This window comes from Eumetopias jubatus, unplaced genomic scaffold (genome assembly GCF_037043125.1).
Source record: "Eumetopias jubatus isolate StellerSeaLion01/CBP00866 unplaced genomic scaffold, mEumJub1_p1.0 scaffold_4, whole genome shotgun sequence".
In the NCBI taxonomy this organism is placed as follows: Eukaryota; Metazoa; Chordata; class Mammalia; order Carnivora; family Otariidae; genus Eumetopias; species Eumetopias jubatus.
This window is the reverse complement of record NW_028274810.1, coordinates 93,066,251-93,093,415: the sequence shown is the minus strand read 5'-3', so window position 1 is coordinate 93,093,415 and position 27,165 is coordinate 93,066,251. Positions and strand designations below refer to the sequence as shown.

The 27,165-nt window shown below is 52.2% G+C and overlaps 1 protein-coding gene across 3 annotated transcripts in view; it reads right to left on the bottom strand.

Moving 5' to 3' along the window:
• Positions 1–27,165, bottom strand: part of CAPZB (capping actin protein of muscle Z-line subunit beta) — a 131,923-nt gene that overhangs the window by 41,576 nt on the left and 63,182 nt on the right. For all 3 annotated transcript variants that reach the window (XM_028108362.2, XM_028108360.2, XM_028108363.2), the window contains exon 3: positions 702–823. In XM_028108362.2, the coding sequence (XP_027964163.1) occupies positions 702–823 (122 nt within the window). The remainder of the gene's footprint in view (positions 1–701; positions 824–27,165) is intronic.

Sequence of the window (27,165 nt, the reverse complement as noted above, 5' to 3'; positions counted from 1 at the left end):
GCCCTGACTACAGCAATCCATCACAGAAATGCTGGATAGTTTAGGGATTCCTGATCTTTTTCAAGAGGAAGAACTCCTAGACACCCTTAAAAACCTAGCTTGCACATCACCTCCTTCAGGAAATTTTTCTGGAGTTTCCCCAGCCTCTTCTATGCTCTCCTCAACTTTCAAATAAGCTTGGTCCTGGCGGCATGAACCACAACACACGGTCATCAGCCACGAGGTGCACGTCCTGGTCTAGCACCGTGATAGCTCAGCCCAAGGACTGATGGCAGCCTTGTCATCTACAGCCCTCAGCACGGCGAGGGGGAGAGAAAGCTGAGTCGCGTGTCTGTTGGACAAAGCCTCATCCAAATCCCTCGCCCACACAGGCCGTCCTCGTGCTCAAGACCCCCATACCGGGCACACCCTGTACCTCACAACCTTAGCAGGACTTCACGTAGTTTCCGTGCTGTAACAAGGGCCTTCTCCCCTTAGCCTGGAGGCTCTGCCAGGGCCAGGGGCCCTTTGTTCCCTGCTGAGTCTCCAATGCTGACAAGAGACCCTCCACAAACCTCTACTGGTTGACTGGATGGAAGGATGGACGGGAGGATGGGGACAGGGAGGGAGAGCGGGAGGAACGACAGAGAGGACAAGGGCCGCCGGGCCGCCGGAGTTCAGTGGTCCCGGGCGGCAGTGGCTGGCTCTGGCCGGGCGCTCACCTGTACGAGTCCCCATCTCTGTTGTAATCGCACAAAAGGTAATCCTTTCCCACCACCTTGTCTCTGGCGATTTTCAGGGGCTGGTCAACAGAAGACAGGAGATCTTCGCACAGACTGGGGACCTGGTGGAAAGAAAGGAAAAAGGCAGAGCCAGGGTTAGAACAACACGTCCGACCCAGGTTGGCTCATGGCAACTGGAGCCACATCATGGTCAGCACATTTAACATCTGGCCCTTGGTACTCTGCCAGAATCCTGGGCCCGTTCTTTCCTTTTCCACATGTGTCTGATACCGACTGTGTCCTTCCATAAAGAAACCTGTTCTTGAATTACAGCAGAGCGTGATTTCCAACACAGCCTCCCTTCCAAATCTGCGTGCAGCTTTAATTACCTGGTCGCCAGGGTGGTCTGGTACATTTAAGTATGTATGTGCTTGGTATTGGTCTCTGGTGGGCAAAGTACAAGCTCAAGTCCTGAGAAGAAGGTAAACATTTGAAATACACAGGAATCCAAAGAACTCTGAGAATAACCCGTCCGTGTTGGAGAACTCCCACAGGCTCCCATGCTGGGTGGAGTTTCCAGTACTTTCCAGGCTCCGGGCCAAGCATTACCAGGTTGGCTCACAGAGTCGACCCTACCTGCCGCAAAGGTAGCTTCACACCAGCTTGGCACAGCGCCGAGCTCCAGCTGGCTTATCTCAGGTGGACACACGTGGAGCCGCATCCCTGAGGAGGAGGGCGGCCCGGGGGCCTGGGCCAGGTAGGGCTGACTCCCAGGGCAAATCCTGCTGAACTGGACACATGGCCCTGCCAGTAACCAGGCTGCTGGCCTCCTCCTCCCAATTCAAACATCCATTTCCACCAAAATATTCCAGGAAGGGATGGCAGTACTTTTAGAAACAGATTCCTTTGGGCTTGAGTCACTTCCATGCTATATTTTCAATGTGCTGACTTATTCGTTTCATGGCCCTGGGTTTATGGAGGCCCCACCATATCGTTTACCAGGCCAGTGGCTGCCAACTGCACCAAAAGTCCTTCCAAATGGAAAAGTTAAATCATATGGCAAAGATACCCAGAAGAGCCTCTCAGCAGGGGGAGTAGACTGCTACAGCAGTTCCTGTGTTCCTCCCAAAGACCCTGACCGCCTCCAGAAAGGTGGGGGCAGGGGACTGCCACCTCCTAGACCACCCGGCCTCCGTGGGCTTCCCTGGGCCCCTCTGCTGAGCCCCAAGGCCCCGGCTGGCACAACTGGAGGACAGAGACCTTGCCTCGCAAAGCTCTGGCCTCAGTGAAACAATCAGTTCCCTCTACAAGGACCAGTGCGGGTCATCTGGCCCCACAAGAGAGATGCGCACCAGTAACTCCGGTACACAACCTGGGACGCCCGCCCGTGGCCCTCCCCGCCAACACACATACAAACAGGGCTCTTTTTTTCTTTTGTTCTGAGATTTTATTTTTAAATAATCTCTACACCAAACATGGGGCTCGAACTTACAACCCTGGCATCAAGAGTCGCATGCATCACCGACAGAGCCGGCTAGCCAGGTGCCCCCAAACGGGGTGATTTTTCCCAAAGTTAGTTTTGGTGATGAGAACATCAACCCCTTACCATTTCCAAGCGTCTGCCATGTATCCTGCACTGTGCTAGGCCTTTACATACGGCATACTGTCTACCTGGGAGCTAACTCTCATTGTGTGAAGTAGGTCTGTATTACGCCCATTTTATAGACTGTAGACAAATCTCCCCCTCTGGTGGTAACTCCGATTTAATAGACAGCGAAGAGGAAGGACAGAGAACACCAAAGGCACACTGAGGTGGCAAATAACCCCTCCCACTGAAGGTGGCAAATAACCTCCCCACTCAGCAACCAATGGCCACAGAACCTGGAAGAAAGTCCTGGCCAAGACAAGGAAGACTTTAACAGCTTCCACCCAAGGCAGCAGGGATTTCGAAGTAGTCTTGCTTTCCTGCCGTGGGCCCAGGTGAAATGGCCCTGAGCACCTCTGTGCCAGCCTGTCGGACAAGTCCTTTCCCGAAGCATCACCATTTGTTCTGTTGGGCTGCTGCCTTAGCTTCCCTGTTGGGCCCTGACTTCTGCCTCGAACCCCGTTCTAACCGGTCAGGGCCCTGGCACTATTGGCTTGATTTCCGTATCTGTCTAGTGGGGGAAATAAAACCAACTCACTGTGATTTGGGAAATCACACGAGACCATGCATTCGGCATTCAGTCCAGCGCCCAGCACGGGGGGACGCATGCACGCCATAACGGACACTGACATGCCCACCCTCCCTTCTTAGTACTCGGTATCATCTGCTGTGAGTCTTTGACGTCAACGTCAGCCTGGGTCCCACCTGAGTTCACCACACTGCTCCAGACACTGGATAAAAATGCAGAATCCGGTTCTTCTGAACCCCAGTTCTGCCTGTGACCAGCTGTCTCCCCTTCCCCACCTGTCATGCTGCTTTGCAGCTACATCCCCCAACCTAAGACAGCTTGCGAGATAATGGGATCTGTATAAAACAGACTCCGCTGCGCTGCTGTCCAAAAGGTTAATGCACGGATCAGAAGTATTTCAATAATTTCTTCCTGGCACTTATACTGACTGAAAGGCGGTTTCAATTTATTTGTTGTCTATCCCCCCCTTCCCTAGAACGTAGATTTTGCGAGGGTGGGGACTTCGATCTCATTCACGGCGGCATCCCCGGTGCCTATGGCCCTAGTGCTGGACACACAGTGAGTGCTCGGTATGTGCATGGGACAGAGGAATTTTACAACGTGGAGCCTCCCAAACACCAATCAGCTTTGTTTTTAAGTTCATAAATTGGTGTGCAGTCAGGATCTTCACCAAAAGAGTTGGTCATCAAGAACTGAACTTTGATGGACACCAGTGGTTCACGTGTGGTTCCAACCAGATATTCTCAGATATGAATCGCGATGTGGTGGAGAAGCCCGAAGACAAAGAGAACTGGTGTGTTTATTACCATGTGACCCTGAGCAGCACAACAATGGTGGTGAGACTGGGAACTAAGAGCCTGGGTTCTAGCCGCTGTGCCGGCTGTTCGTGTGTCGAACACAGGGAGTGAGCTTCGTGGAGACCGGATGCTGCTGGTCTGTGATATGAACATCACTGCTTTGTGAAAATACTTCACTTCAGGTAAAGAAAGACTATAATCAAAATGACATAAAATTCTTCATATAGTTAAATGTATTCACCCTTTATCTGGAGAATGCTTTTTGGGGGCAGGGTATTAAGATGCCTTTAATTTTATGAAATGATAGGTCACGTGGTTTTGTTTTAAAAGTTGGCAACCCAGTGACCTACTCTTCCTCTGTTTTTCTCTCTCCACACACTCCCCCCAGCCTTTAAAAAAAAAAAAAAAAAAAAAGTTTCTGGCCTGCGAAATCAAAAAATGTGGCAGCCACTGGTCTAGAAAATGGGATCCAGCCCTCCCCGCCTGTCCAAGTAGATCAGGGTAACTTTCAAGGTCAGTGTAAAGAACCGGAAGAGACTCCACTCCTCCCACTTTGTAACTCATGTTCTTCAAAGCACAAAGCTAACAAGGGCACGAAGGGTGGGTCTGTGGTACCAGCTGTCCTCAAGAGCCGCTCTCGCTGCCCGCCCAGCCTACCTTTCCTATTCTGGTCACGAAACTTCTCAATCCCATGAGGTCTGGACAACGCTGACCTCCACTCCACCGCTGCCCAATCTGGTATCATGAGAGCACCTGCACGAGCTTCTGAGCGGTGATATTATCTGAGCTCCCACATCCAGCCACCCATGAAAGTCCATGGCCAGGTACTAACCAACCCCAGAAGAACATATATCTAAACTGTCACCACAAAATTACGGCAGCGTGCAGAAAACCACAGAGAACTCCTGAAGACGCAGGAGGATGTGCCCTTCCGTGAAAAGCATCTGGGACGTGATACGGCCAGCCGGTTCTTCACCCAAGCAAGTACAATTTTCACCTTTTGGCTAAACTTTCAAATTGGGCCCACCTTTGTATTCCCTTCCATCAGTCCTGTTTCTTTGACCAAAGATAAAGTGTTCTTTCATCTTCCTGTCATCATGGGGACTGAGAAGTGCAGATGACATGGTGTGCCCACAGACTGGTACCAGAGCAGCTGCCCAAGGGTGCATTCATCACAATCTGGCGCGCCACCCACCAACCTGTCTCACTTCCACGCCATCTCACCCCCCCACTTCTGCCTGCAGCCTCCCAACAACATCCAGTGCTGCTCGTGGCGCTCTGCGCAGGCAAGTTAGCACATGTGTTCTTCTGCCTAAAAAATATCCTCCCTTATAGGCCTGCTGGAGAAAATACAGGACTGGGCAGTGCATTTTCAATTTCAGATAAACAACGAATCTCAAATACACGGGATGTATGTTTTCATTTGCTAAACCTGGCAACCCATCCCAATTCTTCTCTCAAATCCTATGACCCTTCAGAACCCAAACCAAACTCCGACTTCTTTGCCAAGATGCCTAATTCTTTGGAATTCCTGTAGTAACACTGATGTCAACTGAATCCCAAAAGCTTTGGGGATGGCTGTTCTAATCCTGCCATCAGCTATCACTTTACTCCTTCCTCGCTACTTAATAACATTCTTGGAGTCTGAGTGCTGTGAGCCTAGAAAGGCACAGTCCCATTCCCTAGACCCAGCCCAGTGACACGCATGGGGTGGTGGGGGCTCCAGCACGGTCTGCTGACTGATCAGAGGTCCTACTATAAACTCAGAATAAAGGCAGTTTACCTCTGTCATCAATTAGTTACCGGCACTCTCCCGACGCTCAACCCCGAAGGCTACCCCCACTCAGTTCTGTCATGTGCTTAGAAGAGTGGAAGAAATCACATTAAGTCTCAAGGATCATGAGTTTGCAGAGCAATTTAAATGAAAGGACAGGTCCAAACAAAGCCAAGAGTTCACTCTGGGGTACATGTGTCATCAGCTACACTGCCCCTGAGCGAGAACACATGGTTGGTGCCGACACCCGAGGGCCGGATGGTTTCTGTCCAAGCTGCCCATCTGAACTGCTTAACAGCCTCTGTGAGGAATGTTCGGATAACACCAAAGGTATGAGATCAGTCCACGCTGTTGGGGGGACCTGAACTTAATTCTAACTGACTTGGAACAGTAAACAACACTGCACTGGCCGGAGCACTGTCCTGGGGGGGTGGGGTTCAGGGCTCCGCCAATTCATTTCTCCACTGCCCCAAGCTCCTCTGAGGCCACACCCCAGAGAGCAGGGAGCACCATGCCCTGTACACCTGAGGAGCTGACACTAACGCCTGACTCCCCGGGCGGGGGCGGGGGGGGAGGGCACTGGCACAGGAAGGGAAAACCCTAGGAGGAATGTCCTGAGCCCCAGCCGCAGGTGATCCTTTAATAATGATGAGGATAAGGATGGGCAGGCTGCCACAGTCTGCACCTGGGAGTGCACGCCAGGCACTGTACTCTAGCCTCTCCCCTCATCACCTCCTCTACTCTTCAAAACAGCCCTCAATGTAGAACAGTTAGAGAACCGTTGTTTTAAAGAAGGGTCAGCCAGGCCTCGGAGAAAGACCGGGCCTGAGTCGCAGTGCTACTTGCCAGTGGTCTAAGACAGCACATGTGAGATACAGAACAGTTCGGTTGAGTAAAAATTACATCCACTCCTGCTGTCGCCCCAAACCGAAGGCTTTTCCTACCATCTAACCCAACAGCGGATCATATGAAGACAGATACAAATCAGAAGCTTCCGGCCACAAGTGAGGTTCGTGTCTGCACCGCCATGTGGTTCTATTTTACCTCTTCCCCTTCTCCATTAGTTATTAATGTTGAAAACAATTGTTCAACCAGAAAAAGAAACTTGAGATGAACCCTTTAAAAAGCACAAAAGCCAGACCAGTTCAACTCCATGGATAATCCAATCCACGGCACCCCTGTCCTTAAGAATTGCACCCCTGTAGCTCGGTTCCTTAAAAAAAAAAATGGCCCAACGAACACATTCCATCTTTTGATCTGCCCGCTGGCTGCGCGCCCGCCACCAGAGAGATAAGAATCGAAAACAGACCTGTTTGCTGGGTCGCACACTCAGATGAGTAATGTTGGTGAAATCATGGCTGGGCAGAGGCCTGGCTGGCCCCGCGCCCCGCTCCCCGCATTTGAAGCGCAGGCTCCCAGGCAGCCAAGTGTCCGGATGCCGGAGCTCCGGGCGGCCAGCAGAGGTCTCTGCTTACAGTTGGGTTTGTTCCTTTTATTTTTTCTAAGGCTACAGACTTTCCCCCTTTTTCCCTAATAAAAATAAACAAACATAAAAATGAAATACAAGACCAAAGGGAGTGTTTGTAGTGACACACATGTTGGTGTCAGAAACAATGTACAGTGTGGCATTCTGGAAAACACCAACCTTGAAATCAAACAAGTTCAAATCCTTGGTTTGCCACTTCCTGGCTGAGTGTACCCTTCCTTAACCTCAGAAATGCGGGCTACAGTACCCGTCTCAGAGGGAAATTCATTCTGCTCAGTGCACGCCGAGTACCCAAGCCAGGGATGTGCTAGGTGCCAAGGACACAGTGGCAGGCAAGACAGGCACACAAAGCCTGCTTGCTCAAAACACGCTCTGGCCACTGGACACCGACACAGCACAAGGAGCCATCCTGGTGGCAAGGGCGGGCCTGTGGGGGTTCGGTGGTCCGGGAGGCGGCACAGTGATGACATGGGAAGGAAGGAAAGAGGGGAGCACTGACATAGGAGCTAGCACAAAAGGCTCTGTGGCAGGAGGTCCCAAGGCCACCCCTACCAGGACAGGGAACCAGCAACACGAAGGGACTGTGCTGTGGAGCTCCCTGCCGGCACGGAGCCCTCCAGCCACGCCTGGACCTCAGCAGGGACCCTGTGCCCACTGCACAGCGCCAAGCACGGCGAGAAAGGCGCTTTGCGCTTGCTGAACCCAAGGCTACTCAGTCCTCCACCCCCAACCACACACAGACACACGGACACACACACAGGGACGGGGTGATGTCCCTCCCTCCCATTTCAGACCCAGCCCTCTTCCAATTAAGCTATCACTTGACTCTAAGAATGACATTCTTCAAATGAAAGTACAGACTGTATCCTTCATTAGATGTCTGTAAATTGTTAAGATGTATGATTAAGACTAGCATTTGAAGGACACGTGAAGCGTAAGAAGCAATTTCCCTATTTCGGAAACATTATGATACGATGAACTGTGTGCACCTCAGATTCAGGAGGCTGGTACAGCAGACTAAGGACCTGCTCACAAATGGTCGCTGGGGGCACAGTCCTCAGGGTCTAAATGAAGCTGGCCAACAGGGCCAACACTAGGAAATCATTTTTGATAACAAATATTTTATTCTACTTAGAAACAAATTTTTCACATGCCATTAACAACAAAGAACTTTCTCAAGAAACAAGTCCCTCCCGGCTTCCTTTTCTTAGGCAGGTGCCCCAAACCACCCCAGGGATAAATAATAAAGGCAAACTTCCTGGGCTGGGTTTCAGCCATTCATACTCAAAACTCCAAAGCTTTGCCTTCTAGAAGCTCACAGCCTGGAATAAGAGGCAAGAACAGTTTTCTAAAGGAAGGGTCAGGAAGGGGCAGAACAAAGAGAAGGCAAATTGAAAGGAAAAATTAAAATCGCTATCTGTGAGTCAACCACAGGCTCTCACACAAGGCTCCTGTTGTCCACATGTAACCTTATGCTTCCCCGAAGGGGATGAACCAGGCACTTGGAGCCTAATTAAATTAACTGTTCCCTGGCCAGGGGCACCACTCCTCCCCCGGTAGAGGGAAGTCAAGAGAAGTCAGGGTCCTTCTAACCTGCCTGCTCCTCTTAATTAAGGCCTTGTCCCTGAGGACAGAGCACAATACACAAACACCTCACAAAGCCAGAGGCTGAAAGGTCACCAGATAGAAGTCGCCATGGCCTCGGTGTGGAGAAGTGTCTGCAGCCTGGGCAGGCAACCGCCCGAGCGGAGCCGGGGCCCCAACGTCCTGCACAGTCCGTCCTGACCCAGGCTGCTCTCCTCCGGGGACCTAATGACCCCTGCCTCTTCCATGCAGCCCCAAAGCCTCAAAGAGGAGGCAGTTCCTCAGCCTATGCTCCTCCAGGCCACAAGGCCCTGGCTGAGGGCCTCGCACCTTCGCACCTTCGGGACAGGGTCTCTACCCTCAGGACAGGGGTGGGGCCTGGCACTGGCAGGGCTCCCAGTGCTGCTGACATGGTCCCTCGAGCAGAGTTTGATCTTCGGAAGTTCGAGTCAGACTCTGTGGGAAGCAGGCTCCCAAAATGTTCTTTCCTGCCTCTCCTGGAGGGGGGACCGGGGACTGGCTGGCTGGGGGCGAGGGTGAGTGCGCCCGAGTGACGGCGGCGACAGGGATGGCACTGTGGCTCCACGACCACTGGCCCCCCAGTCGGCCAGAGACTTGAGTTCTCAGCCCCGGGGGGGTGGACGGCCACCCTGCGGAGACCATGGGGCTGGTGCCGGCCCGCAACACAAAGGCAAACGTGGACAGAGCTGTGGCCCTCTTGCTGGACGGCTTCATTGCCAAGGGAGTACCGCACTGGCTGCATTCTTATAAATCACTTCAGATCTTTCGGGAAAAGACCAGGTGAAAGCTACCTGAAACCACCTGTCTAGAATTCGATCTTTTCAGGAAGGCCGTTTGATTTCAGGGGCGGGACAGGAGACCCCCCAGCCTCATTTCCGTCCCCGCAGGCTGGGACCCTGGTGGTGGCAGATGTTCTCTGAAGCGCTGCCAGTGCATGAGGCGCTCCTCCGAGCTCACCCACCGGCTCTCCTTTGACCACCACGGCAGCCCTGCATGACCACCCTGGGGCACAGCGGGGTGACGCGGCCGGGCTGAGGCCCCACAGCTGGTGCCGCCTCTAGCACGGGGCCTGGCGAGCAACCGCGGGCTGAGAACACCTCCGCCAAAAGCATCACCAGTGGGATGGCGGCAGAGAGAAGCACCTGGCCCAAGTGGGCTCTGCGTGGTTAGGTCCCCGTGCACCTCCCTCCTCACAGCCCTGAGGGTAGAGCAGCAGGGTCTCAGCCCGCTTCCTCATCCCTGTGCGTTCAGGGCTGGGCCGGGCCGCAGGCTAAACCTCCACGTGCAAGCCTTCCTGAAAGCTACGAATGGGCTAGCACGGAAATCCACCTGAGTGAGAAGCGCGCTGCCAGGTGGGCAAGGCTGGTGAAATGCAGAAGGTGCCCTACTGCTGAGCTGGGAGGGTTTGCAGAGGGGACAAAGTGCCAGAGATCCAGCCGTGTGTCCTGGCTGAGGGGCAGATTTCCAGAGCGGGTGCAGGTAGGCGGACCAAAGCAATCCCACCGCCACCTGCCGAGGCCCCATCCAGCTCACCGCGGGAGGATCCTCCAGCCGCCCCACCCCCCACCCCCCAGGAGGCCAAAGACCCTGTGAAGCAGCAGCAGAGGCTCAGAGCCACGCAGTCACTGAGTCATATGCCAGACTTCCGGCTCTTTCCACCACATATTCTCCCCAAACTCTCCAAACCACAAACTTTGAAACAACCCTAACAGTCTACCAAAATTCCAGTGATGCGCTTGGTTCCTTTCAAGTGGAATTGTTCGTGCTGTTTTTGTTTGTGTGTGTGTGAGTGGGGCTGGAGGCTAGCACTGATGTGCCACGTTATGGGAGGCATACGCAGAACAAGTCAGGGTCTTTTTCCCCCTTCTCTTAGCATAAAACCATCTTGGCTGGCTGGCCACAACGTTTCCCACTGGATTCCTTCCATTGGATGGATGTCTCATCAGGTTTTGTTTTAATTTCACTGAGTCATCTAGAGAAAATGGCTACGCATGGACCAAAAAAAAGAAAAAAAAGAATAATCTGTAATTCTTCCTACTGGGGAGAAGTCAGCTCCACTTAGGAGCCACCCATGTGTCCTCTTCATTGGCTGGGTCTTCTGGATCAAGAGCTCCTCTCCACTTTGGCCCATAAGAGAGAAAACCCACCCAACTGTATGAGGGGTTAGATACAGTTCCCACCCTCCAGGAGCTCCAAGTCTAGGAGGAGAGAGAGTGGCACAAACAATGTACCCACATACCATGTGCTATGGAGAGGGAGTACTGGATGCTATGGAAACGAAGAGGAGGGCCGCCCAGAGCCCCGCAGGAGGACAGAAGGAGCAGGGGAGTCCAGGCAAGACATGACAGGAGCTGACATCGAGCTGAATTACAGAAAGTGAAGCGTGAGTGTGGTACAAAGTCACAGTGAAGCCTGTGGCACTGAGGTGTAGACGGGGTATCCGCCTGGTCTCAGGAGCACGGCGTGGGGTATAGATGGCTGCACGACTCTGATTATGCTAAAAACCACTGAAATGCACACTTTTCAAAGGGTGAATTTCATAGTATGTGGATTCTACCTCCACAAAGCTGTTTAAAAAAAAAAGTGAATCAAGAGGCATGTCCCAGGTGGAGAGGACAGGTATACCCAGGGAACTCCAAGTTCAATGCAAATGCAAAAATATCAGTTTGGGTTTTCAGCAGAGAATGCAAGTTTGGGTTGGTGAGCAGTGACTCTGGGCCCCGGGAATCAGAGACAGTGTTAGCTTTTGCTTCACGTTCAGTAGCTACTGGACTGCTGACCCTTACAACCCAGAGCTTTCCACATCAGGATAAATTAATAAATTAACATAGCACATTGTAGGGGACACATCGTCCGCCTGGAAGTCAGAGCTGGGTCTCTAATGAAATGGGGATAGATCGCTCGATGGTCCTGTTTCCTCATCTCTAAAACAGACCAACTGACTCAAATGGGTCTTTTGGTTCTCCCAGGCAGAGAAGAGATGCCTGGTGGGATGCTGGCGGGAGGGACTTAGGGTGACAGGAGTAAGTAGGCTCACCCACCACCCTGTGTTTCGTTAGAGTTTTGTGTAAGATTTAGCTTGAAAGAGGGCTCCACCGATTTAAGAAATGTCTGAAAGCCGCTAGACTAGATGACCAGCAAGGTTCATTTGAGCCTTAAGATCCTGCAAAGTCTCACAGTTCAAGACAGTCTATGTACTTATCTGACTCTCCAGGAAATGGCTTTGCGAGCTAATGAGAAGTTTGTGACGTTCTTCCTAAAACTAACAACATCTGCTGAGCAAGGCACTGTGGGTGATCCCAGAGTGACTAAGAGCTGGGCCTGCCCCCGAGGTGCCCAGCCTCAGGACCCAGACACAGCCCGAGGGAGAAGGAACAGGCTCCCGACCGCAGGGGCCTTGTGCCTCAATTCCAATTCCAGGTTTTTCAAAAATTTCTCTTTATACACAGAACCTACATTACCCCCTCTCTGCTCTCTTCCAGGAGTGAGCTCCCACCCGCCGAGCCTTCCCACCCCAATTCTACTCACTAAAGGGAAGCCCAGGCTTTCCTACTGCCCATGACATAGATCTTCATGAACTCTGGTGTCCCCTTCATTCATGGGAGACCTTCACCAGCAGTCAGCACGCCATCGGCTTTTTACGGGACTGGTGATGGACAGGTCAGAACTCCCAGGCCCCTGACGGACGCGCAGCTGTTCCACGTCCTGGCCCAGGCTCCAGACCTACTTCAAATGTCAGGGAAAGCAGGCTGGGCACTGCTCTCAAGGGCTTTGAATCTGTTCCCCGAATCCGATGTGTGCTCCAGGGGTGACCCAGGTACTCCTCACCCAGGGCCAGGGCCTACTGAGCTACACAAGACTTTCTCACGGCTCTCAGGAAGGAAATGCCTTCTGACTCTCCAGGTCCTGGGGAAGCGGACTCTCTTTCCAACTCACTTTTCTGTCTCGTGTTTCTCATCCCCCAGAAGGCAGGACCTAACCTAGAGAGATACTCTTCAGACCTCCTCAGTGAAAGCCCCCCAGACCTTACCTAAAAACACTGCTCCCTGGGGTCCGCTGGCAACAGGATGCCACACAGTTCCCAAAACACAGAAGCCAGACAGACCCTCCACACTTCAGGCAAGGTAAGGCCAAGGAAGGGCTCTTCGTGCATTTCTGATGAATTATGCCTCCCGGCTCCAGTGAACAAGAACCCCGTATCTTCTTTACCTTGGGACAGCGCGGCCTCCTGCAGCTGGACCTGATCCTGACCTAAGTCGGATTCTTCCGGAACAACTTCCCTGATCTTGTAGTACTGCTGCCCACTAACCAGAACCACAGGAGGACTAAGCTCTTTTGTTCATTTAGCCCAGAAGGAAACCAAAGTGATACTCTAGTCCCTCACGCATCCAGGAGTGCAACAGCTGGCACGCCAGGAGCACCCACTGCCACCTCCCAGAGCCGTGGCAAAGTACACACAACACTAACATGAATGACGACAGAGCACGTGCACGAATGACCCCCAAGAGACCTGAACTTCCCATACACAGGCAAAACAGAAACCAGAGGAAAAAACTTTCCCCAAACAAAAATGGGCGCTTGCAAGGAGACTTGCTGAGTGGCAAACTTTCTGTAAAGATGGAATTTTAAACACAAACACAAAAGGGCAGAGATGTGAGGCAGAGGCGCTGTGCACACAGCTGGGCGGCCCTTTAATTAGGGAAAGATTTGCAAAGCCTGTGGAGCGAAGGCCGATTTTCCCTGGGTCTTGGGAATGGAAAGAACGTGGAAACCAGCGGGGTGACCAACAAGTTCACATTCTGCTTGACACTCGCACTGAGCGTGAAGCCCCGGGTCATTTTCAGCAGCTCTGGTGATTCGTCCCTTGGAGCAACAGGGGACGACACCCTGGTCTGGGACGAGACAGGCTGGACCTGCTCCTTCCTAAGGGGGCTTCCCACAGCATGCAGGAAAGCTCTTCTGTCAAGGTGTTTGAAGGCAGAAACATAATTCCAGGGAAAACTAGTAAGCCCCTCAGACCTAGGGACTGCATTTCTCATTTGCATGTTAGTATATGGCACCTTCATAAGCATTTCTCATGGACTTAAACGTCCTGCACTTGGACAGAAGATCTGTAATAAAACAGAAAAATGATATCCCCCAGCTCCATCCAGGGGGGAACACTTGCCCGTTTGACTCCCAAGTGGTGAAGGAGGCAGCAGTGGTTTTCCCCACACTGCCAACACCCATGTCGCTACTCTTGTTCCGGGACATTGTGATGTCCGAGGCAGCACTGGGGCAAGTCTTCTTAAACAGGGGCTTTAGCTCTACTCTGGAGGATACCCTGTGCCCCCTGGAAGTTATGAGAAGTTCTCAAGTCTAAGAAAGGTTCAGAAACAAAGGCAGAGCCTCTGCGCCCCTTTTCTCTGCCAAAACCTAAGAGCTAAGAGCTCAGGAAAAACAGGAATCGGGGAGCCAACTCTGGGTTCCTCTGGGAGCAGCAGCTGTTACCACCCGGAGCCATGAGGGTCTAGACACCAGGTGACAGAGCGCCTGAGAGCTCTGATTTGGAAAGCCCGAGGTCCCGTGAGATCAGACGAGACAAAGGCGGGTGGTACTGACCGTCCCATAAAGCCCTCAGTGTCAACAGAGCCAGCAAGGCTTCCCAGGAAAGAACTGATGGAGGCTCTTCCAGAGGCAGGCAGGCAGGCTCGTGGAGCAATTTAGGGAAGAGGCACGTTTCCTGGCTCTAATCTTAAAATCTCAATCAATCCATCAATCGCCGTCTCTTCCCTTATGCAGCTAGGAAGTCTGAGGAGCGACTAACAGTTGATCCTCAGTGAGACCGCAGTGTGCACCCATCACCTGCTTCTTGGCAAGGGACTCGTGAGGCTTGAGCCAATGGCCAAAGCTAACAAGGCATCAACTCATGGGTCCTAATCTGGACAGAAACACACGCTCCTACTCTTTGTCCAGCTAGCTCCCTTCCTATCACCCTGGCTCAGGCTTCATCTACTCCAAGAAGCTTTCCCTGAAACCCACCACCAAGGGTGGGCTTGGTGCCCCTCATGCTGCTTCCATAGCTCCGTGCTCCTCTCCACTGGAAGCCTTGTATTACATCTATCTGGCTATCCGGCTCCCCCATGCCTGTGGGCTCTTCAGACACAAATACCTTACTTACCGCTCTGACCCATCAGCACAGGTTCTAGCACTCACAAGGGGCCTGAACATGCCTTCACTGGGTGTCCATCCGTGCCGACAACTGGGGATACAAAGCTCAACAGAGCAGACAAGATCCCTACCCTCAGAGAGCTTGGTGGGCAGTGAGGGTCACATAACTAACCCAACCGAGAGTAGAGGGGAGTACCATGGCTGCAGTGACCAAGGGACAGGGTGGGGGGATGAGGCCCAAGCAGAGGTCTGAGAGATCAGCAGAGCTGGTGTGGAGAGGTGTTCCGAGGAAACAGGACAGCATGTACCAAGATCCAACAATACCGGGCACAGGACTTTTGGGAAACCCTAGCAGATCAGTATGGTTGGAGTGGAAGGGCCTTGGGGGAGGGAGGAGGGATGGGCAGGGCTCCAGATCAAGAGTTCTGTTAAACCCAGAATGTTCTCTGGGCTTGATCCTGATGACACTGTGAAGTCAGGCCAGTGGAGGGTCATGATGAAAACTGCATTTTGGAAAGGTTACTCTGGCTGCCGACAGTGAGAAGGGGTGGGTGGGGGACTACAGGCAGGGAGGTCCAGAGGCTGTTACAATAATCTAGTAACCCAGGGGCAATAAATGTCCACCGAACTGCCCTAAATGACAAACATGCCTTCGGCTAACAGGCTGGATAGGGGTGGGTGGCATTCCTTAGAAGCGACTACCCTGGGCACCTGGAACCATGTCTCTGCCGGCCTCTAGCCAGCCCGAGCTGCACCCAGTGCTCCTGGGGTCTGCCTCTGTGCTGGACTCTTCCACAAGCCACATACCCTGCTTCCTGCCTTCGCTGCCAAGACCCGAGAGGTCAAGTACTAGAGGGGAGGGCATTCAAGCCCCTCGTCACTGTGAGTGGGTCTGGCACGCCCCACGGCCCGGCTCCGCGCTGGAAAGCAGCACCACCTCCCCGAGCCCGATCAAGAAGCACTCGCCCGCCACCTGCCACACAAGAAAACGCAGGGCGCTCTGACGAGGGATATCCTTAGAAGGACAGCCGATGGGCCAGCTGCCCCAGTCCCTGTTTCTGTCCTGCACTCGCTCCTTGCTGTCACAGAAGCCCGCGCTCCGTCACGGCAGCTGACGCGACCCATGGAGCGCTCCTCACGTGCACCCCGCGATGCCCCAGCACGTCCCCTTAATCCTTCCACCTGCCCTCTGAGAAGGAGGTGAAGTCACAACTCCTCGCACTGCACCCACAGGGAAACGGAGGCACAGAGAGCTGAAGCGGCTTCGTCAAGGTCACCTACGTCCCTAGGGGGCGCCAGACCCGGGGGACTCTCGGTTGGCTGCCCCTCTGTGCCCTGCCCCTGCTGGGGCCACCAGTGCCGACCCCATGGGGCTGAGGCCTCCTGAGTGACGTTTCAGCTTCTCAAGGCATCTCTGCCCCCTTTCCTCTCCCTCCTCAGACTACATGGCTTAGAAGGTATAGAGGGAGAGCCCCCCATCTCAGAGCTTGGGACGGGTGGGTTTACTGGCCAGTCCAGCTACTACTTATTTAGCACCAACGATGTGGCCAGGCACCATGTGGACCTTGGAGATACGGAGGAGCGGTACTACATTCCACAGGTGCTTTGGACCCGGAGGGCCCTGGGCGCGAACAGTGCAGAATCATGAAGCAGCGCTTTGGCCCGCAGAGTGAGGCAGCCTGGAGGTGGGGCTTCCAGCAGGTCAATGAAACAAGGCGTGCAAATGCTGGGGAAGGAGCAGTAAGCGACTTTCCAGGGCCCGAAGCACATCCCTCATGCCCTCCTTACACTCGGCGTGGTCAGGAGGAGGGGAAATCCACTTGTAGGAAGAATAATCATTTCCAGCCTGGGGCAAATTTCCTAAAGCGTTTCGTTCTGAACCCAGACTGTTATTTTAGCTTCCAGTCAGTAGTAATTAAGTGTGCCTACACATTCCAGAAAAAGGAGAGAAGGAGATTAACGATAATTAAATCTCTTCTGTATTTGGCCCCAAATCTCTCCTCGAGTGGCCTGCCGTCAAGATACTTACGACCTCCATCTGACACAACTCCTACCAGCACCATCTGTAACATCAATTCTGGTCCTGGCGTGAAGGTTTCAATTACACACGAGGTAACAGGCCCCCCAGGACCCGAGAGTCTGGAGTTTTACAAGTGCCGTCCTTCCCGGTTCTCCTGCACATAATACATCCAGAATCTGGTTGGGGATCATTTGCAGAGGGGACGGCACAGGGACAGCCCCTTTGCGAGGCCTCTCAAAGGCAGGTTCTGCGCCTGTTGTGATTGACAGGGTCTCTAATGAACCTTAATTGTGAGCGCAACAGGCCCAGGAAGGCAGCAACAGATGTGGCAACACGGCAACCGCAAACCGCCTGACTAATGAATAAAAAGTGTCCCCCCTGATGAGTCCAGTGACCCAAAAAAGGAGAGTGGAATCATTCTTCACCCCTGCACCTTTTCTAGAGCACTGACTCCTTCATGCAAGCAATGGGAAGCCTCTCGGGGGCTGGAAGGAACCTGCCTCTGCCCTCCAAACAGAAAGGGACCAGGCAACAGCGCTACTTGGTGGTGGCATGCGGACCTGGGGTCATGTGATCACCACCATGGCCACCTCCACCAGCATTTCATCTCTAACAATGGAAGGCTAGAACAGGCTGTCCTTTCAACGTGGGAAGGGGAAAGTTCCACTCTGCGAAGACTGAATAACCTCTTGCGGGTGCTAAAGACTGTGACGATATCTGCATTCAGAGGTCAGCCAGGGACCTGCAGTGACAAGGAGGAAGCTATTCCTGGAGAAGCCGTGGGCACAGACAGCATGGCAGGAGGAAACTGGGCATCTGAGTCTGATGGACCTGGGGTTGATCCTGACCCTGCTACTTACTAATGAGCTGTGAGGCTCTGACCAACTTATTAAGCCTCTCTGTTTCCTCATCTGTAAGATGTGGTGTGTGCTCTAAAGAAACTAAGTATGTGAAGGGTCAAGAAAAGTCTTTGGCAGCTGAAAACCAGGCAACCAGCAGAGTTTTCATTCATTTGCACGATGGCTGCATCAGACTTGGGGCAAGAACCCATCGCAGACAGCTACCTACTCTAAGCCAAGGACCGTGCTAGAAGGTTTACACACACCATCTCTAGTTTGCAAGGGCAGTGACATCAGGCCCACCCCCCGAGGTGAGGAAGCCGTGGTTCAGAAGTCACCCAGCTCAGCCATGGTGAAGACGAGAGCTCAGCTCAGCGGGGCCTTCCGGTTTCCAGGCGCTCACCCATATTGGGTCTGGTGCTCCAGACGTTATCAGGCACCCAGTGTCAGACTCACAGGCATCCCAACGCTTCCCAGCCAAGAACTTTACAGGTGCTCCATCTCCAAGCATACTAAAACAGGCTTCTGTAGCCTGACACATAAAGGGTATATGGAGAGCAGGGAGATCATTAAATAATCAGTCTGTGTCCAAGGAAATGTGCCGAATAGATGGGCACTCTGCCGCAAGCCCAGCCCAAACATCCATGCCGTGGCTAGTGGCCCCTCGTAGGCATATTTCTGCAGCAGGGCAAGAACAGGCGGTAGCGGGTGAGGTGCTAACATAGCCTCCCCACTATGAGAAACAGACTCGGGGGAGGCTGAAGGGGAAGAGCCAGGGGATGGGGAGGCCCACTGCTGGGTGACTATGGAGGAGCTGCAGACGTGGACTTGGGGGCTGGTTCTCAATCTGGGGGGGGGGTGCCTGGGGGTCACGCTGGCAGTGCGGAGCGGGGGTGACTGGAGATGGAGGTTCAGGCTGGGACAAGACAGCAGCAATCCTGATGGGATGGAAGGAGGCCGAGGCACGGAGAGCAATAAACTGGACTACAGAGTGGGGTCCTGAGGGTCCCAGGTCCTAGGTGGCCTGTCCTGGATGACGTCCACGTGCTTGTGTGGCACCTGTGGAGGACTGAAGTGAAGGCGACAAGCTCGAGTGAGCAGGGAGGCTGCGGGATCCACTGCCCGGTCCTTGGACAGATCCCACCCCCCACCCGTCCCACCATGCAGCCACTTTGTTTAGCTCCCCCACCAGGGCTTCCAAAGGACTCTGAGCATTATGAACTCAGGGAGCTGAAGCAGGGAGCAGAGTACCCGCCAAAGTCCCCAGGGAGAGGATAGGACACACAGGCCGGGAGCCCCCCTCTGCCAGGACGGGATGAGAGGCAGGACACTCCATCACCCCACTCTGCGGAATGACAGCTGTCCTTCCTGGCCACAACACCGGTCTCGGACCTCCTCTGCTGACCCTGGGGTCGAGAGCGATGGCATCTCCCTGCATCTCTCTTTCCATCCCGTCAGAGGCATGCCCACTGTCAGAGTTCACAGAAGGTGAGGAAATGGTTTTCAGGACCATCTCAGATGCCTAAGTGGAGGGCCTCCTCACCGCCTCCTTCCCAGCTTAAATACACCAAGTCCCTGCACTGGCACACTGGGTTCTAAACCCTCGTGAGAGTCAGGACTGGTACTGTCCACCTGTGCAAACACGGGAAGGCTGCCAGAACCCAGGGTTACAAGAGGTCCTGGAAAGCCAGTGAAGGAGGAATCAGCCAGCATTTACTAAGCACCTGCCATGCACGTCGGCACATGACGTATATCCCCACACCCTCCCAAGTGCTCCAGGAATGGGGTTTTCTTACCCCCATCTCGTATGCTGGAGCAAACTCTGGAGGTGAAGAGACCTGCCTGTGCTCTCAAAGCTGGAAGGTGACTCATCAGGATTCAAGTCCCAGTCAGCCTCGATCCACCCACGGAAGTAAGCTGCAGAAGCAATGGAGCCCCACCCCAGGGCAGGGGGGCATCTGCCAGAGGCCCCATCTGCTCGGCTCTCTACATTTTTACCGTACACGGCAAGTTATTCGGTCACAGACCTGACAGAAATCAATGCCGCTTCTGCCAGCAAAAGGGGATCCTGAAAGGAGGGACCTCAACATAACGGTATCCACGACGATGGGACTCGGGTTCTGAGATTATGACCATCTGGCCCTCACTTCACAGACCCAGAGAGACCTGCCGATCACAAAGAAGTTAGTAGCAGAACCAACGCTACAACCCGGGTCCTTGGCTTCCGGTAAGATTTGCTTAATGTCACAGTGCTTTCTTCCTACCTTCCTATTTCCCCCACTACAAAAAGAGCTGTAAGTTCTCTGAAGCAGTTCTCTATTTGAAGAAACCACAAGGAAAGCTATGTTCTTTATATGCTGTTTTACCTAACAATTACAAAACTTGTAAACTTGGCTAACATCACACGGCCACTGCCAAAAAGGGTCTAGAATCCAGGTCATTTGATATGCAGGTTATAAACCTTTCTAGGAAACGAATGTTTTCCAAAGTGGATTCCAAGAAAGTGAGTTAGAGAAAGGCTAGGTCCAAGGAAATGTTTTTAACTGCAGGACTTCCCAGAACCTTTAATAACACAACATGGATGGCAAAGCTCCTAGATGGCAGAGTGGGCCATGCTCTCCCTATTGCTCACGGTCTTTGTTCAAGAGGCTCAACTAAGGTGAGCTGACCAATTTCACGACAGTCAGGCAACATGCAGGTTGCATCCAGAAGAAATTCGATCCATCCACTGAGCAGAAAGCCAGGTCATCCATGAAGGCCACTTTTCCAGCCATCCTATCCTGTTTCATTTTGCACTCCTCCGAGAAGGACACAGAGGATGAGTAAGAGACATCTGCACTGCTCCCTCTGTGACTCACCTGTCTATGTACCTGGCTCTATGTCCTAACAAAGCATTCCCACTTTTTTTTTTTTTAAAGATATTATTTGTTTATTTGACAGAGAGAGACACAGCGAGAGCAGGAACACAAGCAGGGGGAGTGGGAGAGGGAGAAGCAGGCTTCCTGCAGAGCAGGGAGCCTGATGTGGGACTCGATCCCAGGACCCTGGGATCATGACTTGAGCCAAACGAAGGCAGACGCTTAACGACTGAGCCGCCCAGGCGCCCAAAGTATTCCCACTTTTCTTACTAGTGGAGGCATCCACACACAGTAGCTGGGAACTCTGGAATTGGACTGCCTGGGTGCAAAGCTTGGCTCCACCATGGCCACCTGGTGACCTTGGTCAAGATGCCCAGGCCCCTGCTGCCGTTTTTGTTTTTTTTTTTTTTTGAAGATTTTATTTATTTATTTGACTGAAAGAGACATGGCGAGAGAGGGAACACAAGCAGGGGGAGAGGGAGAAGCAGGCTTCCCGCGGAGCAGGGAGCCCGATGCGGGGCTCAATCCCAGGACCCCGGGATCATGACCTGAGCTGAAGGCAGACGCTCAACGACTGAGCCACCCAGGCGCCCCCTGCTGCTGCTTCTGTCCGATGGGAACAACAGTGACAGCCTCAGAAGGCACTTTCTCAAGATTTAGGGAGGAACATTCACTGTCATAAGTGGCAAACACTTTTCAGAGTTTGTTCTCAGTCCTTTCACTGATTTCAGCCTTTAAGTTAAAATTGCATGTGGTCATAAGCCATCCTTTTGGCTTTAGTTTCTACGCCTTAGGAACAAGGCCTCCCCCACCTCAGCACCAAATACCGTTGAGGCTTCCCTCTGCTTCTTGCCTGTCCGCTTCGTGTTAGTCCGTGAGCGGATGAGCACGGGCCGAGCAAGAGATTCTTAGCTTGTCTGCCTTCAACGTCTTTAGTTGTTTCAGCAATCTGATAGAATAATCCATTGTTTCTTCCCATCGAAACATGAATATCACTCATACTACATGCTAAGCGCCTCCGTGAGGGGGCCTAGTGCTGAGCGAGCCGACTCCGCTTGCTTCTGCCTCTCGGGTCTGAGCTCACACACGGCCCGCCTGCCACCCGGGGAGCCCGTGCCCAGCTGCTCCCGCGGTCCAGCGGCCTCCAACGGGATCCTGCCCTCCCACCCCAGGTGCCTTATATATTCCAAGTGCCTTACACTGGGTTGTGTGCTGATGCTGGTACATTTGATTTAAAGGTAGTCACCTTCCTGCCCCATCCCTTTAACTCCTGCAGTGCAAGAACTTGCTTTTCCTAAAATTTCTAGATTTGCTTTATTAACTAAAAGAAGAAATAGTGGCCTGCTACTTGTGTTTGGACAGAACACTTTTTTAAAGAGCACCCCCTGCCCAAACACACACACAGGGCACAGTGTGTGTGTGTGTGTGTGCGCGCGCGCGTGCGCACGCTGAAGGTCAGTTACTGATGGTTTCACTCCACATCACTATTCCCATTGAGTCCATGGCTCCCAACAGCAGGCCAAGCACAATCAGGTAGCTCTGATGGAGCTTCCAACCAGAAGAGGCAGGAAGAGAAGTTTACAGAGGCTTTTCTCCTGAGGCACTTACAAGTTCCATGGCCCCTAGCCTGCCCTCATCACAAATTTCTTTTACAGTTTCACCTGAAAAGATAATTTTAGCAGCACATAGAAGAAATGACATACTATCAGGTTTTCATCCTGAAGACCGTAATCCTGTGGACAGCACGCTGAAGCAACAGCTGGACTTGACTTTCCCCTGGTCCCACGTCCACTGTGGGACATCCTCACCGTCCTCAGCTATAAAAGGGGAGTTGCCCACTCACCTTACAGAGTGGCCGAGAAGATTAAACCAGGTGACAAAAGTATAATAAAGTAGCCCGTATAAATCAGTGCTCTGACATCTAATGGGGCTCCATTCAAGCTATTTATCCATGTCATTCACTGAAAATGACTTTAGGGAGACTTTAGAATGACTTTCATTCATCCTAAAATGACTTTATGAAGAATGAAAAGAAGGGAGAGTCAAATTCTAAATCTGAGCCCAAACACAAAATTTCTATTTAGAACTTTAGAATTTCCTCGGAAAAACAACAGAAGTGAACTGGGTGGTTGACATCTACCGTGACAGCAGACTGCTTTCAAATAACCTAGTTTTGGAGCATTTTGAGCCCCTGGCCATAATGAGTCATCTGCCGTTACCGCTCTAGATCTGCTCAGGACCGGCAGACGCGTCATTCCAGTCTCCTGGAAACAGTCATGGCTCCCCAAGGAACCCATGCACACAAAGGAAAGCAAATGCCCCCCCGCCCCCCCCCCCCGTACTTTTCTCCTTCAAGTTTTAATTGTCTGGGCTGCTTGCGCAGGAGGTGATCCATCTCATTCTTAATTGGATCAAATGAGGGCCCATTCTTCTGCATATAAGAGAACTCATCAGAATTTCAAATAACTTCCCCAGGGCGCATCTATGAGGGAGCAGGTCAGGGGAGGGCACCCCAGGGAGCCCCACTTCCCCTTCCAAGCCAATCATGCCATTTTGTCCTCATTTACAAGGAGGCCACGCCATTAGGTGTCAGGGTCCTCGCCTCCACAACAGGCTGGGGTCATGCAGGGCCATCTCGCTCTGGAGAGGCAGCCCTGGGCGGGGAACAGGGGGCCAGTTCAGCACCTCGGTCCAGGGGCTGCCTTCTCCCCTCCCTTGCTTTTAGTCCCCACAGCTGCAGTCCATTCAAAGAGCAAAAACACTTGCATGAAAAGGCTCACCACAACTTTCCAAGGAATGGAGTTCATTAAAATACTGCTGGAGGCCCTTGGCTGGAATGCTTTTCCCCTTGTAAAATGGGAACTGCAGCTCAGTGTCGCCTGTAGGGAAGCTCAGGATATGCTCAGAAACATCAGTGCAACAGAGACTGTGCGGGGGCTTTTGCATAATTACCAATTATTCGATCCATTCCCTGCTCCTCCTCCAGAGACAATATCCGGCCTGGGAGAGAAAACTTCCCCGCAGACTCTGGGCAGACCTGAGGACAAGGACGAACGGGGAGAATGGAAGCCGGAAGCCAAGTGCCCCCACCCAACATTAACTGCCCTTAGTACCAGCGAATGGGGTCTGGCACAGGGCTCCAAAACCACCATGCACCAGCCCCAGCCCATGCGTCCATGGTATGTCAGTGGGGGACCCCTGACCCACAGCCCAGCTCATGGGTGCCCGGCGGGGGGAAGATGACGCCCAGCTGGGAGGCCCACTCACCAAGCCTCAGGTGGGAAAAGGCCAACTTCCCTGAGCCTCAACTTGATTTTAAGGCTTCAGTGCAGAAAGCATTCTTTTTATATTAAAATGTCTTACATGTGGGCATGCTGCACACTGAAATGTAATTATTTAAAGAGAAGAAACATAAAATTCTCTACTCCAGGCAGCCACTTTGGGATTTGCCCCCCAAACTCCAAAGATGGGTATTTGCTCAACTGTCAGGAATGCTCTGGCGGAAGAACCTGGGGAACAGAGGGAGAGGCCAGATGAAGGTTGCCAGCAGAGAGTCAGGGGAGAGGGCAGACACTTACTGCTGGTTGGGCACAACCATTAAAGAGCTTGGACCACCTTCACTCAAAAGTAAAGACAAACAAATGTGCCGGCAGGGTATCTGCTTGGTAGACACAGAGTGCCAAGCTGGCCTCAGCCAAGTCTTCCTTCTTCTGGAAGTCTTCCCTAAATTCTCCACTACATGCCAGGTCTATGGAGCCAGGCCTTTCATCTTGCATCGCCAGCACCTGGAAGAGCATTTGACCAACAGTGGATGTGAAATTCTTGTAGAAAAAGTTAAGTTTTGACAGCCCTCCTTGGAGCTGATGAGCCAGTGAAGACCAATGGGCTGAGAACCCAGCCAAGGTCATTCTCCTCAGGGGTCAAGTTTTAGGATCCTGGCATTTTCTCCTGTGGAAAGAACACCAAGGAATAAACACTGCATTTCTTCCCAGGGCTGAGCACAGTGCCTGACTCAGAGGGGGTGCTCAGGAAATGTGGGCTTGAACCCATTAACTTGTCACCCACTTAAGCTGAGACCCCTTTAGAAAGGAGAAGACTTTTAAATGTCGACTCTGAAACAAAGGAAAAAATGCCAGTGTGAGACCACTTTTAAATGGTGAAGGTCAAGTGGCAAGTTAGGCAGGAAGAAAACACAAGCCTCGTCACTGCTGAGCACAGATAAACTGGATCATCTTGGCCTGCAGGACCCTGGTCCCCACACCCAGCACGGTCTTCATCACCTGGGGACAGAGCTGAGTTTGGTACTTCATTCCACACACCTACCACTGGGAGAATAATTTCCAGAACTCGTTGGTTCTGCCATTAAGGACTGAAAACTGAATAACAATGCTTAGCAGAAACCAGACAGATAACAATATTAATGAACCGTGAAATACAATATTCGCCTTCATTTCAGCAATCACAAATGTGTGGAGCTTGGCTCCCCCGGCTGCTTCATGGAGTAGTGCAGGTTCTTGGAGACTTAAAGCTTATCCGCTGGGCCCCAAGTGACCAAGTACACCCCGTGCACTCCAGCCTTCTGACTGGTCAGGCCTGAAGAATCGCATGCTCCCTGCAGCCCTCGCGCTGCCAAGAGGTCAATGGTTTTTGCAAGCCATTCGAAACACAGGTCCTGCCGAACCGGCAGGGCAAAACCCCGCACCCAGGTGGCCCTTTCTATTTTTGGAGGGCAATTCTGGCTGCTACGAAGAAGGATATGCTGCCATGAAAACCGACCACGCTTCTCAGCTCCCCGGTCGAAGCACCTCTAACCCACAGGCCTGGCCAGGATGGTTCAGGGGCTTTCCCAGCTGATGCCCTCTCCCACACTTGAGTAAGGTCTGGGGACACCCACGAGCTGGACCTTTGGGTGGCTACAGCAGAGAGAACGAATTAAAAATGAAACAACTAACATTTGCAGGCAAAGACTCTCCTGACTGGTTAAACAGATTTAGGGCTATTTTTGGTCTGCTCTTAAAAAGGGCAAAGGACGGATGGCCTGCTGGATGCCAATTTGCAGAAACAAACTCCTTCCTCAGCTCAGGGCTCAAAATACAGCCCAGCCAAGTTTTGGCTATTACTGCCAGTGTGCAGAGTAAAGCCATAGAAGGTCAAAGTGTAGGAAGCCAAGGGAGCATCTAAACATCATATGATTCTTGGCCCACATGGACAAGTGGGTATTTTTGAAATGGCTTAACAGATTTCAGCTGGCTTCACTGTAGTACAATGGGATTAATATGTAATAAAATGATGTTCTGGCCATCTGCAAAGGAAGGTCATTTCCCACCAATCCCAGCATGCACCATAATCCCAAGGCAGCAAAAGCTCTGATGCTGGAAAGAAAAGAGAGAAGGAAAGCTCATCTGGCATGATAAATTGGGCTGCCTTGGCCTGGCTGCTAAGCATACGCCGCATTTCTCTTTCCTACGACTCTGTAACTGGACCGCTGGTGGACCGGATAAATTCCCCTATGGTTCTCTGGCTCCAACATCTAAGTGTGGCCATTCCCTTCACGGAGAATGCTGGCAAATCCTAACATTCTTGTCAGTCTTAAAATTGGAGACTTTTCTTGAAAACAACTACCTCCCCTTCATTATTTTAGGCAGGTGAGCATGGGAGGAATGACTCCAATTTGTACCGAGCAGTGCATTCGCTGCTCTGAAAACATCTGACTGATCCCAGATTACGTGAAACAAAGGCCTGGACCCACTGCTCCTAGATGGACCCAGAATGGTGTGAGTTTTCTGCAGTCACAGCTCTGGGAAGAAATAAAACTGCAAGTGAACTTCAGAGACACAGGAGTACACTCAGCATGGACCAACTCTGAAAGGAACGACGGAATTCTGCAGACCCAGTTAAAAACAAAACAAAAAACCCCCGTCATTCCCAGGGTAAAGAGAAGAAAAATAGCAGCAACGAAAGGAAAACATTCAAAGAAGTAATTTCTAGGACTGGTCATAGGACCTTGTACAAAACCAGCCCAAATGCCCCTCATACACTATGGTGCAGAGCAGGGACCTTGAAGCAAGGCCTTTAATCAAAAAGTGGCTTTTGAAGCATGTCAGTAGAGTTTTAACGAGGTGTGCTTTACCAGATCCTAATTCGGGGAAGAGCCATGCTCCATTTCCATTCTGACATTCATCATACTTCAAATTAAAATATTAATGAGAACACCGATTCCCCAGCCCATTCTGGAGGACGGTAATCTACTATGGCCTCCTGTTCAGCCTCAGGAGGTAGAAGGGGCCCAAGGCTGGCCTCCACACAACCTGGCGAGGGGCAGTGGGCGCCTCTCCAGCCCCCCGACGGAGTGATGGACAAAAGTGAACTGCTAATCCCACGTGGTCCGGCTCTGAGGAGGGGCTGTCTTTCAGGTCTCTAGAACTGCTGCTGTTGTTTTTAATTACAGGAACTCTAAATTATTCTCCATAAAGGAGATGTTTTAATATTTCAGATTACTAATGAATTATTTAACACTTTGCCCCCTAACAGTTTAGACGGACACATCAGGAAGACATACCACATTTAATCTGTTGTTCTGGGTGTGAGCGAGTCACGCAAAGGGGCCCAGCAGAGTTACCCCTGCAGAAGGAACTGGGACTCCTGGGGCTGCCTGGCTTCTTCCTGAGAGTCTCAATCATACAAAAGAGGTGAAGTGGTCCTAGGTACATTCAAGGGGGACTGTGAAAACCCGCTGAAGCACTAACACAAACCACCTCGTC